This window comes from Myripristis murdjan, chromosome 17 (assembly GCF_902150065.1).
Source record: "Myripristis murdjan chromosome 17, fMyrMur1.1, whole genome shotgun sequence".
Lineage (NCBI taxonomy): Eukaryota > Metazoa > Chordata > Actinopteri > Holocentriformes > Holocentridae > Myripristis > Myripristis murdjan.
This window is the reverse complement of record NC_043996.1, coordinates 24979165-24991050: the sequence shown is the minus strand read 5'-3', so window position 1 is coordinate 24991050 and position 11886 is coordinate 24979165. Positions and strand designations below refer to the sequence as shown.

The window sequence follows — 11886 nt, the reverse complement described above, 5'->3', positions numbered from 1 at the left end:
AATGGTAAAGGCTTAGACCGCAGAAGACAGACAAAACCTGTTTTGTTAATGTATTGTACAGATGAAATGAACTGATATGTTTTTCTGTTGCATTCTTGTCATTACACATTTATTATCTTGGCTCCTTCCAAGGCTCCCTCCCCTATAGCTCATACTGATGTCTGATAGCTGGCATTTTGTGCTAATATTCAACAAAATTACAAATATCCAGAATTTTATTATCATCAGAGCTAGCCCCCCAACCCCCATCTTTAACATGATGAAAATGCAATGACTGTTGCAATGACACAAATTAGCAGGAAAATTAGTCGACTTCCCCCCCAATGGGAGTGTATTTCCCCTTTATGTATGTGTTTACGCATGCTCTGCATGCATGACACAACAAGCTTGTTCAGGTTTGATTCACCTTAGATAATCTGCCCTTATCTTACACAACAACAGTTTTACAGAGGATCAAAAGTGCCTTGATACAAATAAATCTATTGATTGATGATAGAAGGAAATTTACTGTATGTAGGGATTTTTTTTTTTTACTAGTTTGTTTATAAAATGGGAATCATGTGTGTCGTTTTATTGCAGAAACACTTGTGATGACGTTGTGCTGCAGAGGATCAGATTATAAAGGTTAAAAGTACAAAGACAGAATCTGAGAGGGAGATAGAGGCATCTTCACACCCCGTGAAGGTAAGTTACACTTGGACCTTCATTATAATACTTGACAAGGTGGGCCAGTTTGGACTGTATTTTCCCAATTACTCTCCCTATTCTTCATCTTTCTCCTCAATTCAAGCTCAAGGACTTCTGACGCAGCAAAAGGCCCACCACCCATATCACCATAGTAGAGGGAGTGGGGATGATGGACACAAGTTCCTAGAGGAGCAACTCAGGAGCAAAGTGGGCATGTTGGACAACAGTGAGGACAGGACAGAGCAGGCTGTTCGTCCTGATGAGGCTCAGGTCCTTGAACATGTGCACTAGGATGCTCTGGATGTTTGGTGTTATTTTCTTTGCTGTGGTGTTGCTGTCGAGGTGGCATCGGGGCGTGTGGTGCCAAGAGGGGAAGCCAGTGAGGAAGACGAGCTCTGAGGTGGGCATGGAGCTGGACGGTGTGGAGGCAGTGATGGAGAGGAGAACGAGAGGAAAGATGGGAGCTGTCATGAACAAACCCTCTCGTCGTCTCAGGAGCTCGTTCAGCCACAGACACATCGAGCCACGTGCCTCAAAGCGCCTGGGGGGGCTCTTTCACACAATCGACCATCAGACTCCATGACGCCAGAGCACCCAGCACCTCCTGCCTCCACTGACTGAGACTTAGAACCATACACTTCTCACAGTTAAACCACCACCACCACAGATTTTGCACATGCACATACAAACAGATAATGGATGAGTGTATGTACTGTGTGTATATTTTAGAAATAGCATCAGAGTCTTGATCTGTGGCGCTGTGTAAGGACAAAGGTGACGACAGTGTTTTTCCAGGTCCCTGCCACCCTGTCCTGGGGCCCATTACAGTAAATCAACATCCCTTGATTTTAAATTTAATTTTTTTTATTGTAAGATTCAACTTGTAATATCGTGCTTCTGCGGCAAACAAAGTGGTTGCCATTCATAAACCACAGGACTGAGAACTGGCTGTGCAAAACAAGTGTTTCCCTGGGGACTATTTTCCCTGGCGGAGGGAGCGTTTCACTCTGCTCAATTTAAAGTAATCAAAACACAACAGTGCTGCTGCTTTTAGGAAAACCAATGTGGACGACTTTATTACAGTGATGGCATACTGGTGTGAATAAAGTCTGAAGTCTCTGAAAGTCCATTATCTTATTGTAGTGGAATGGAAAGCAACGGCTGGATAAAAGGGAGGCAAATGTAGTAAAAATGATATTGGAGCTCTAAAATATGATTGCTTGCTTTGGGAAAACATTAGCAGAAAAGTGAAGTGTATATAATTTGTGAATATTACGCTGAACATGATTATGGCATACATGAAATGGCCTAATTTATCACGATATAAAGTTCATTAGGCAAAAACAAATAAATAGATAAAAATAAATAAATAAAAATCAGAATATCCTGGAGGCACATTAGCAGGAAAATTCATCCTTTCCTTTGGTGTCTGAATATCTTATGCATATATGATGTAGAGAACTGCTGTGTTATTGATATGTTTTTCAGTTGCATTCATGCCATTCTTGCATTTTTAACCTGGTTCATCCTCAACTTTGATCTTTAACATGATGAAATTCAACCGAGGTCTTACAACTGTTCATATCTTTAAACAGGAATTAATAAAGTCAATCAATTGATGAATCAAATGAATCAGCACTTAATTTAAGAGATTATTGCCTGAAGAATATTAAGTTTCATAGCATGTTTTACAGATTGCTCTTACATAGCTGTGGTTAGTAACTCATGCAACCTTTAGTAAAAAATAGAATTGAATTGAACTTCCTAAACTTTCTTCTAACCTTTCTGGATCGATGTGAGGAGCATGTTTTGTGAATGTGGCCCCAGACTGTAAGCCGACACAGAAAACACAGCATGAATGTGAAGTGGGACGTTTCTGAACAAGGGCACACACACCCGGCAAACTGTCCCTGGACGGATTAAGGTTAAACAAACGGGCTCCATCAGTCCTTGAGCTTCAGCTTCGGCTCTTCCCTGACCAAATCTTTGTTTTACTTTAAATTCTTTGCAGGGAGAAGGTGAGAAACATACGTGAATAAAAAATAGTAACAACAACAGAAAACACCCAGGATCAAAATGACAAAACAAAACATAAAGATAGGCAGAAGGAACATCCAGAGCGTGACAAAACAGGTGAACTAAACAATACGTTTTATGCATACGAGCACGCATCTGATTGCTGACCCGTTCAGAGCCATAACTTCAGCTTCAGCTCTTATCATCCACTCTCTCTCTCTCTCTCTTTTCCTTCTCCAATCTGGAAGCAGCATTCCTCTCAGTGTAGAGCTAGTGGGTGCTTGCTTGAGTGAATTTGTGAACGTGCATGTGTGTGTATGTATGTGTGTGTGTATGAGATCTCAGTATGCGTGTTTGTGCTTGTGCACTCTGCATCCATGACACAACAAGCTTGTGCAAGAGTTTGAGTCACTTTTGATCATCCATCCTCCCTCAGCTTACACAACAACGGTCTTACAGAAAATCAAAAGTGCCTCAGGACACAGAAATATTGAGATTCATGATTACTGGAAATCTATAGGAAAACATTCTGACAGTTTTTTTTTTTTTTTTTTTTTTTTAAATATAAACTAGGACTCTCTCTCTCTCTCACACACACACACACACACACACACACACACACACACACGCACATATAGATGTAGATATAGTTATAGATAGATATATAGATATGTACAGTGTTAACATCTGTGATGCTTTCCACAAGATGATCAGATTTGAAAGAGGCTGTGTTTGAAGCAGAAGTTGAGGGAGAGTTAGAGAGAGAGAGAGACGGAGGGCGTTAAGGAAGGACACACCTCTCTGTGCACAGCATGTCGCAGCCTGTGGGACGGGACATAGTTCAGTATATTATGGAGTGAACGAAACACGTCTTCCAGTAGAAGAGAAGAAGCATCAGTGAAAGCAGAAGCAACTAAGGATATTTGAGTCAGATCAACCCGAGCTGCAGCAGGGCGTCTTCACACCCCGAAAAGGTCAGTCACTCTTGTAACACTCTGTAACACCTCACAACCCATTAATCCATTTTTTTTTCTTTCTGTCCTTTTTCCACTTTTCTTTGATCCATTTTCAAATCCATGCTCGACTCTTTTTCAACACATTTTTTGTTTGTTTATTTGTTTTATAAGTTTTCTTCCGAGTTATTAATTGATTTTATACCTTGCACCACTTTTCCTATTCCTATAACCAGCATGCAGAGCCTCTCTCAAGGTCAAACAATTGGCAATATAATGGTGAATTTCAAAACCTTTCAAAACCTTTTCAGAACTTTCTTGATTTTTTTTAAATTGATTTTCGTGTTTTTGCTAGAAATGTAGAACTGATCATTTATGATGCTTGAGCCCACTGTCACTGAAAGTGTCTCTTAATCCCTGATAAGCTGTTGTTTTGGAGATAAGAGTTTTCAGCGGACAGATTTTGTGGATTTAGCTGCCTGTGACTGTGTGTTCCTTACTAGTGACGTTAGCCTGACTTGATTCACTTGTTTACTCATTCACTCTCATATAAATCCATCATGGAAAATAAACAGCGGGCTTCAGTGGGAGCAGAGCAAGGAAATTAGAATTTATTCAGGAAATTAGGCCGTGATGTCGTTTTCTCACAAGGGAAGATGTGGTTTTGTGGAGGGTCGTTTCAGGATGCGCACTATCCTATATTATCACTGACCCAATTAACATGTCTCTGCACTCCTAATGTCCGTAATTCTTATACTGTCGTCAAAGTCGGCCACTGATATGACTGAGTAACGTCTTTCAGGACTAGCAAATAAATAAGGGATGTGACTCTTTCCAGTTAGGACCAAATTGAGTACAGTCCAAATTGTGTGACCTCAGCCGTCCACGTCTCAACTCATTTCCATGTGTGAAACAGTCGAGGGGAGGAAGACACCTAAGAGAGAACAGGGGAATCAGCCTGTGTCGAAATACTCTTGCTCTTTTGACTGAGCGCTGCTAGTATTTGGCATGTTTTAGCATGCTGTCTATGCATGCTGTACCAGTCTACCGTTTGCTGGCGGGCCTGATGTGAATACTTGGGGGGCTGCGTCAAAGTGGCAGCCGTCCAGCAGCACAGTAACACACCACGGACACACTGGGAACTAAGATTTCCTCATGTTTATTTCCTATTACTCTGTCTCAGCTCAGTGTTTTTCCCTGGTTCCTTCCTGATTCTGACCATTTCTGTTCATTCGCTCAACATTAGAAACTAAAGAGTGATAATGCAAGATCTTGACAGTCCAAAGACATGTTGGCACTAGAGATACAGTATACAAAGACATTTAACCAAACCCATGATGCTACAGAGGCAGATTGCTGAGGGCAGAGCAAAGATTTAGAGCAGAAATATCGTGAGTGAGCGCCCAAACAGACAAGGCAGTGGTGTCTGATTTAATCAAGCTCAAAATATTTCTGGGTACTGTGCAGTTTCTCAGAAACACTTTGGGTAGAGATCTGATCTGCACCCCCTTGCATTTTGGGTGGACAGTCGGTGAATGACAGTGACATCAGATCCTGTGTGCGCGTGAGAAGAGCTTTGTGATAAATGGAAGTGGCATCTTTATCAGCATCAGCCATAACAGACAGTGACTATCAGCTTCCTGAAAGAGTGAGGTAACACTGGTTGCACACTAACTAGCACTCTCACCTCTGGTACAGTGTTATGGTAAAATAGAGAAACTCGGAGTGTGATGGGTCTAGTTCAGTACAAAGCCACAGACGCGGAAGGTGACAGGAATTTAGAGGTTAAGTTTTAGGAGGTTGCTGCACTGTGCAACTCTCTTCAGGACATTCAAAGGAACAAGCTCGATCTTAGATGGTTCCCTGTTCAGTCCCGTTAACTTTATTTGTTTCTCTCTCTCCAGAATCAAAGCATGAACAGCCCAACCTATCCCGCACCGGTTCCCACCAGCAACATCACAAACATTGAGGATGAAAGCCTCGTGAGCAATGACTTCTCGACGGCTTTGGGAGCTCTCATCCTCACCTTGGTCTTCCTTCTGGGCGTCCCCGGCAACCTCTTCATCATCTGGAGCATCCTGGCGCGTGCCCGGCGGCGCTCCGTTACCACCATCCTCATTCTCAACTTGGCGTGCGCCGACAGCTTCATCATGGCACTCACCCTCTTCTTCGTGGTCTACCTGGCCAAGCAGACGTGGGTCTTTGGCAACGTCATGTGTAAAGTCTTGTTCTACCTGTGCAACACCAACATGTATGCCTCCATCTTTCTGATCACACTGATGAGCGTGCACAGACTGGTGGCCGTGGTGTGGCCGAGGAAACTGAGGTTTCTGGCCACCAAGAAGATCGTGACGAGGGTGATCCTGGGCCTGTGGGTGCTGGTGATGATCGTCGCCATTCCCTCACTGCTGTTTCGAAAAGAGAGAGAGGACAAAGATGAAAGAAATAAGACAAGAGTGGTGTGTGCCCCCGAACACGATTACGCGCGACAGGTAAGTGTGATCCATTTGTTCATAGCAGTGCTCCAATAGACCTTTTTCAACAGCAGCCGTTTTGAGTGCACCAGAGCCTTCATGGCAGGCCGGCATGCACAACACCAGGGTCCTAAATGGAACTAAACCTTAATTAATGTCACTGGAAACACCTGTGCTCTCTTTACTGCTTTAGTAAGCTGTGTTACATCGCTTTAAAGGACCCCAAGCTTCAGGCTATGGATCTGTGTTTGATAAGGTGTAGCCTCACGGATTCCCATCTGGCAAGAAATAGTTATTCCATGACTGTCTATACTGTAGATGTCAGATAAACAGTAAAAAGAATGACACTTATGAAAAGAATGGTCGTTCTGATACATTCTCTCACTGGGCTAACTTCAAGTCAGTGACATAAAAGTGAAATTAAAATATTCCCTGTTTTTCTGTGGGGCTCCCCAGGAACCCCCTCATGGCCCCCTGGGGGTCCCTGGACTCCAGGTTGAGAACCGCTGCTTTAATGCTTTAACTAAGCCCAGTGTTGACTGGGCAACATTAACGGGTAGACAAATTAAAGCTGAAATTTGTAACTTTCCACACGCCGTTGCTTCACGGTGGAGTTGGTGGAATGTCTCATGTCTGTCAGAGTGATAACCACCTAGGGAACGTAAACGCACATGCACTATTTATACATTTATATACAAATTTCTGCTTTAAACTGTTGACTCCTGTCATTTATAGCAGAACACATACATAGCTTTAGTGACGAAAAACCTACCTTTCTGTTGCAGCTTTGTGCTTGTCTCAACACAGCGCAATCGTTTTCGGCCTCTCAAAAAAACATTGTCAATTATATATTTGAAAATGAAACTAACAGCACAGTCAAATACATCTTGACATTGTCCACTGAAAATAAGTGGTTGCAGAATGGTGGCTTCCCAGTAGGTTTTAGTATTGTTTTAGCTTGTATATTCTGCTATGTTCTGTTAATGTTATCTACAACTTTCCAAATTGCTCTTAGTGATGCTCTGTGGAAGTATACACATGTTTGGGATGTGCTGAGGTCATCGTTAAAAAATAGTTCCAAACATAGCGGAGCATTTTCAAAAAAAAAAAAAAAAAAAAAAAGAAAAGAAAAAAAAAAGGACATTTAGTTTGTGAGAGGTTGAAGACGTTTGCTATGTTGGAGTGTGTTGAAAGTGACCAGAATGATTCAGCAGTAGCACATTTCTCATCTCTAAAGCGAGCAACGAAGTTAGACTATGGATATGTTATTATAAATAATGGGAATCAACATTTTAATACAGCTTAGGTAGAAAAATACCAACCTAGCAGAGATTTCTGTTTACCCTAACAAGCAGTTTCTTTATCCTTGTAGTTTTTCAGATTTAAAAAAAAGTAGAGACCTGGGGAATTTTGAAGCTTTGATTTATCTTCTGTTTTACACGTGTCGGATTAAGCTATTGTTCCTGAAATAAAGCCACAGTGTGCGGGAAAGTTTTTTTTTTTTTTTTTTTGCTTGTCAAACTCGTTGATCTACACTTGAGTCAGGTTTCTCTGGTTGCCCAGCCCTGTAGGAAATTACTTTAAAGGAACTTCCTTAAAATTTTCGATCATGCTGCGTGCTGCACAGTGATCTGATCAGGTGACGTTTCAAATATCTTACCAGACGCAGGGAGATCAGGTGTAACTGTGGCTTGAATTTGAGTGTGAATGATGATTTGGGATGTTAGAGGGACAGGAAAGAGTGCTGGGTTTATTTCCCTATATCTAGACACTAATCACTCTCATTTAGTCCATAATTGTACTAATTATAGGAGTGTAATCCACGTAAGAGATGTGCCCTTACAAAAAAAATTTCATGGCCTCACCTCATAAAATATTAAAAACCAACACTGCAAATGAAGTGTAGTTCCTGTCTAAGTACATCTGGATGTTTTTGAATTTAGACACACACTCAGAAGCCCGAACAGGATGAGAGAGGACATGTCTAGATTTGTTCAAAATATTAACATCACAACAAGTGGGCAAAACTCCACTGCAGCATAGCTGTAGCGTCAGAACTGTGTGAAAATATACTTTTCATTTCACCCAAAAAACTGTCATTGTATCTTTGCTTTCTTCTTCTTCTTCTTCTTCTTCTTCTTCTTCTTCTTCTTCTTCTTCTGTTTTGTAAAATCAAGCACAACCACTGCTTAATTTCAAGTCTTTCTCAGCTAAAGAAGATAATTTTTCTGTCTGAATGTAGTTTTTTAGCAGTTAAATAGATTGTTAAAATAAGTCACACCTAACTAATCATCAAAGCCTGTTTCCTGTCTTTTAGATTTCTTATGTTTTATAATGTTCAGTGAAATCCCTCCAGCTACACACACAAAAAGAAAACAAAATAAAAAGACAATGCAGAATGTCCTATGTCCCAAGTAGTCCTAAGATAAAGCGCTCTCAAAAATGACCTAAATATTTTCAGTGGCAACAATTACAATAACCATTTCCATTCATTTGACTGATAATCATCAATCAAAAGTAATAATAAAAGTGGAGTGGAGGAGAGCAGCCACAGCAAATGGCAAAAAAATATGTCCACTTAATGAAGAGTCCGTGACTAAGATATGAACGTTTTCCTGACGTCATCTGCCTCCGCTCTGTGTTGCCTCGACAGATCCATTCCTGCCCGTAGAGGCCACATTACTCATTATGTAATCATCACTGTTGTCTGTCTGTCATCCCACTTCCTTTGTGCAGGTGAGGTTCCAGTACTCCCTTGAGACCGTGGCTGGATTCATACTCCCCTACGCCGTGATCGTGACCAGCTACGTCCTCATTCTGAGACGCTTGAGGCAGACCAAGTTCAAACGCAAGGTCCGCAGTGAGAAACTCATCCTGGCTATTGTGGTGACCTTTGGCGTGTTCTGGCTGCCCTACCATGTCATCAACATGGTACAGGTGTGTGATTGCATATTTGCCGTCTCATTTATCATGTAACGTCAATGAATGATCCAGTCGTTTGATTGAATGCTGAGAATATGTTGGTCCTTCCAGGTGGCGGCTGAGTGGTTCTCAGAGGAATCAGTAATGAGGGACAAGTAAGTTGCAACTTTAACTACTGACAGTCCAGCTTTGTCTTTTTAGGTCTTGTAGCTTTTCACTCTTTCATAATATTTTGGCATTATCACTGAGAATACTGTTGGCATATACAAAACAAGCAATAACGCTACAGTACAAGCCAGTAGAAGCATTAAAAGGCAGGTTTTGTGTTTAAGAAATATCCAAAAGCCAAAAATTCTGTCTTCCTTCCCCCAAATGCAATGGCGTCATTTTCCAACCCCTTCTCACGGATTAGTTTTTTTTTTTTTCGTCCAAAGGTCTTCAACGGGAAATTTAAGACTTCCACAGATATACAATAACAGCATTAAAAAGTCTCAACAGTAACAGTGAAAAGTAAAACTTTGAATATCAGGGACAAGATCAAAAGCAGTGGAAGCCTATTCGGTCATAATAAATAGACTGTTGTTGATAAGTTTGGACAGCTCGGAGGAAATGTGTTGGAGTATCAAGTGAAACATTTTGGGTTTCCAAGAAGATCATAGGCCCTCCACAACGTTTATTTAACATGTTTAATTCACAATTCTCGATGCATGACCTTAAAATCTATCAAAACACTTGTGGGGTAAATGTAAAACACTTACATTAGAAGTGTAAACTTCCACTTAATAGTTTCCAGCACTCCATGATAGGGAGTTATTTTTCCCAGATGACTGATATAATATTGCCTGTTGCATGGGAAGTGTATTTTGTCTTTGGAAAATAAATTTTTATGGAAATCCATGTATCTCCCCTGGTTGTTCTGGAGCATCTCCCATGCTGATATTCTGAAAGATGTAAATTCAGAAGACAACAGTTTTATTTCCTGTACCTTCAGAGCAAAACCTTTCAGTTAAGCCCTCAGGGATGTCACTGGACTCAGACTTTGTGTTTCATGAATTAGTACAAAACTCCAGTCATTCGGTGTGTCTGCTGTTGACCGAGATGTCCTCTTCACCCTTTTTTGTCTCTCTGCAGATTGGATCACATCTGGAAGTCCAGTCGTGCAGTGACCTCAGCTCTGGCCTTCATCAGCAGCTGTGCCAATCCCGTCCTTTACACCTTCGCCGGGAAATCCTACATCAAGCAGAACGGCTTTGCCTTCATGGCGCGGCTCTTTGAGGGCACATCATTGGACCAAACTGGGACCAGAAAGGGCCGGTCACTGGCCTCGGACACTCAAGTGGGACTCAGAGACATGGAGTCCACGGCTAGCACTGGAAAGACCGTTATACACGATGGACAATGAGCTTTCTATGAGCAGTTCAGACTGAAGATGGGAGAAATAAGATGTGGAGTGGTGGTGCGGCGGCTCACGTGGTAGAGCGTGTACCACGAATCAAGGCTGAGTCCTTACCGCAGCGGCCTGTGTTCAAATCCGGATTGGACCCTTTGCTCCATGTCCTCCCTTCTTCCTCTCACCTACCTTTCCTGTCTCGCTCTACTGTCACTATCAAAAAGAGCAGTAATGCAGACAAAAAAGAAATTAAACAATGTGTAGAGCATAGACATAATATATAGACACAAAGTGCAGCAATTCTACAGTAAATGTAGTTTGTGTTGTAAATAGTGTATTGTGAAATGTACCTGTTGTGAAGGTACTGTTCTACTGTATGTCAAGCACGCAGACAGAGGGAAGTGCACTGCTTGTACAGGACTTGTATATATATGACCTGTAAATAAAAAAAAAAAATTAACTAAGAGTCTACATGGACAAAAGAAAAAAATCACTTCAGCCTTAGGCCCCATGGAATTCTGGAAAGGTACATTTTATTTTGCCCTGATGTGCAAATTGTACCGTGCAGTTTGCTGTCACTTTCAGGCCAAAGACACAGCTCCTAAGTCTTTTTCCTTTTATTCGTTATCAACACTGAATGTATGAAAAATACAGGCATTACAAGGTGTCCTAAGTACACTGAGCAAATTACACCCGGGCCACAATCTCGCACGTTAAACTGACACAGATTACTGTTGATTACCTTGCATTCCTATGTAATTTTTTTTTACTATTCATGGGGGAATCAAAAGCAATATAACAATTTGTCTACACTTATCGAAAGGCGTTTTATTTATTGTGTTTTGTTGTTTTAAACTCTGGAACTGAATACTAATGTCAACTATAAATATATCATGCATTCCATGTGTGTAAAAAAAACATGAGTCTGAAATGCTTGTCGCTGAGCCAGTTTGGTCTAGTTAATAGAGAAGGTAAACTCTGGTGTATTCTATGTTTAGTTGTACAATATTGTCTTATGTCATTGTCTTACATTCAGTAGTGTATGAGCAAATCAATTAATTATTCATTTGACATTACATATTACATTTTAGGGCATGCAGTGTTACCACATGCCAACATTTCCAGGCAAGTCACATTTGGGGATTTCCATATTTTCAGGTTCATAATTTCTATGTGGCACCTAAGATCATTATCACTGTTTTAAGCGGCACATCATCTGCTCTGTTTTAAAAGAAAACCTGTTATTAAAACAATGTACTGCTGCCTCCCACAATCAGGGCCACAGCACTTTAGGGGAACTTGACAAGTCTTAAAAGTTTCACATCATTCTCAAGGCCAGGGTTTTGCAATTTGTGCACATTGTAAAATAAGATGTACTAAGAAAAAAACAACTCATGACAAGAGTCCTGTCATATGCAAGCTTTTGACCTCAAATTCACATGTT

At 41.1% G+C, this 11886-nt stretch overlaps 1 protein-coding gene across 1 annotated transcript; it reads left to right on the top strand.

The window, feature by feature from the left end:
- Window positions 1–3599: 3599 nt before the first annotated feature.
- Window positions 3600–10891, top strand: ltb4r2b (leukotriene B4 receptor 2b). The gene is made up of 5 exons (XM_030074678.1): window positions 3600–3677; window positions 5561–6148; window positions 8867–9067; window positions 9164–9207; window positions 10184–10891. Exons 2-5 carry the CDS (start codon window positions 5570–5572, stop codon window positions 10452–10454), a joined length of 1095 nt encoding a protein of 364 aa, XP_029930538.1. The 5' UTR covers window positions 3600–3677; window positions 5561–5569; the 3' UTR covers window positions 10455–10891.
- The last annotated feature ends 995 nt before the right edge of the window (window positions 10892–11886 follow it).

Coding starts and splice junctions, on each gene's coding strand:
- ltb4r2b (XM_030074678.1), top strand. CDS start 5,570: ATGAACAGCCCAACCTATCCCGCACCGGTTCCCACCAGCAACATCACA. Junction 6,149..8,866: donor AACACGATTACGCGCGACAG/GTAAGTGTGATC, acceptor TCCTTTGTGCAG/GTGAGGTTCCAGTACTCCCT. Junction 9,068..9,163: donor ATGTCATCAACATGGTACAG/GTGTGTGATTGC, acceptor TGGTCCTTCCAG/GTGGCGGCTGAGTGGTTCTC.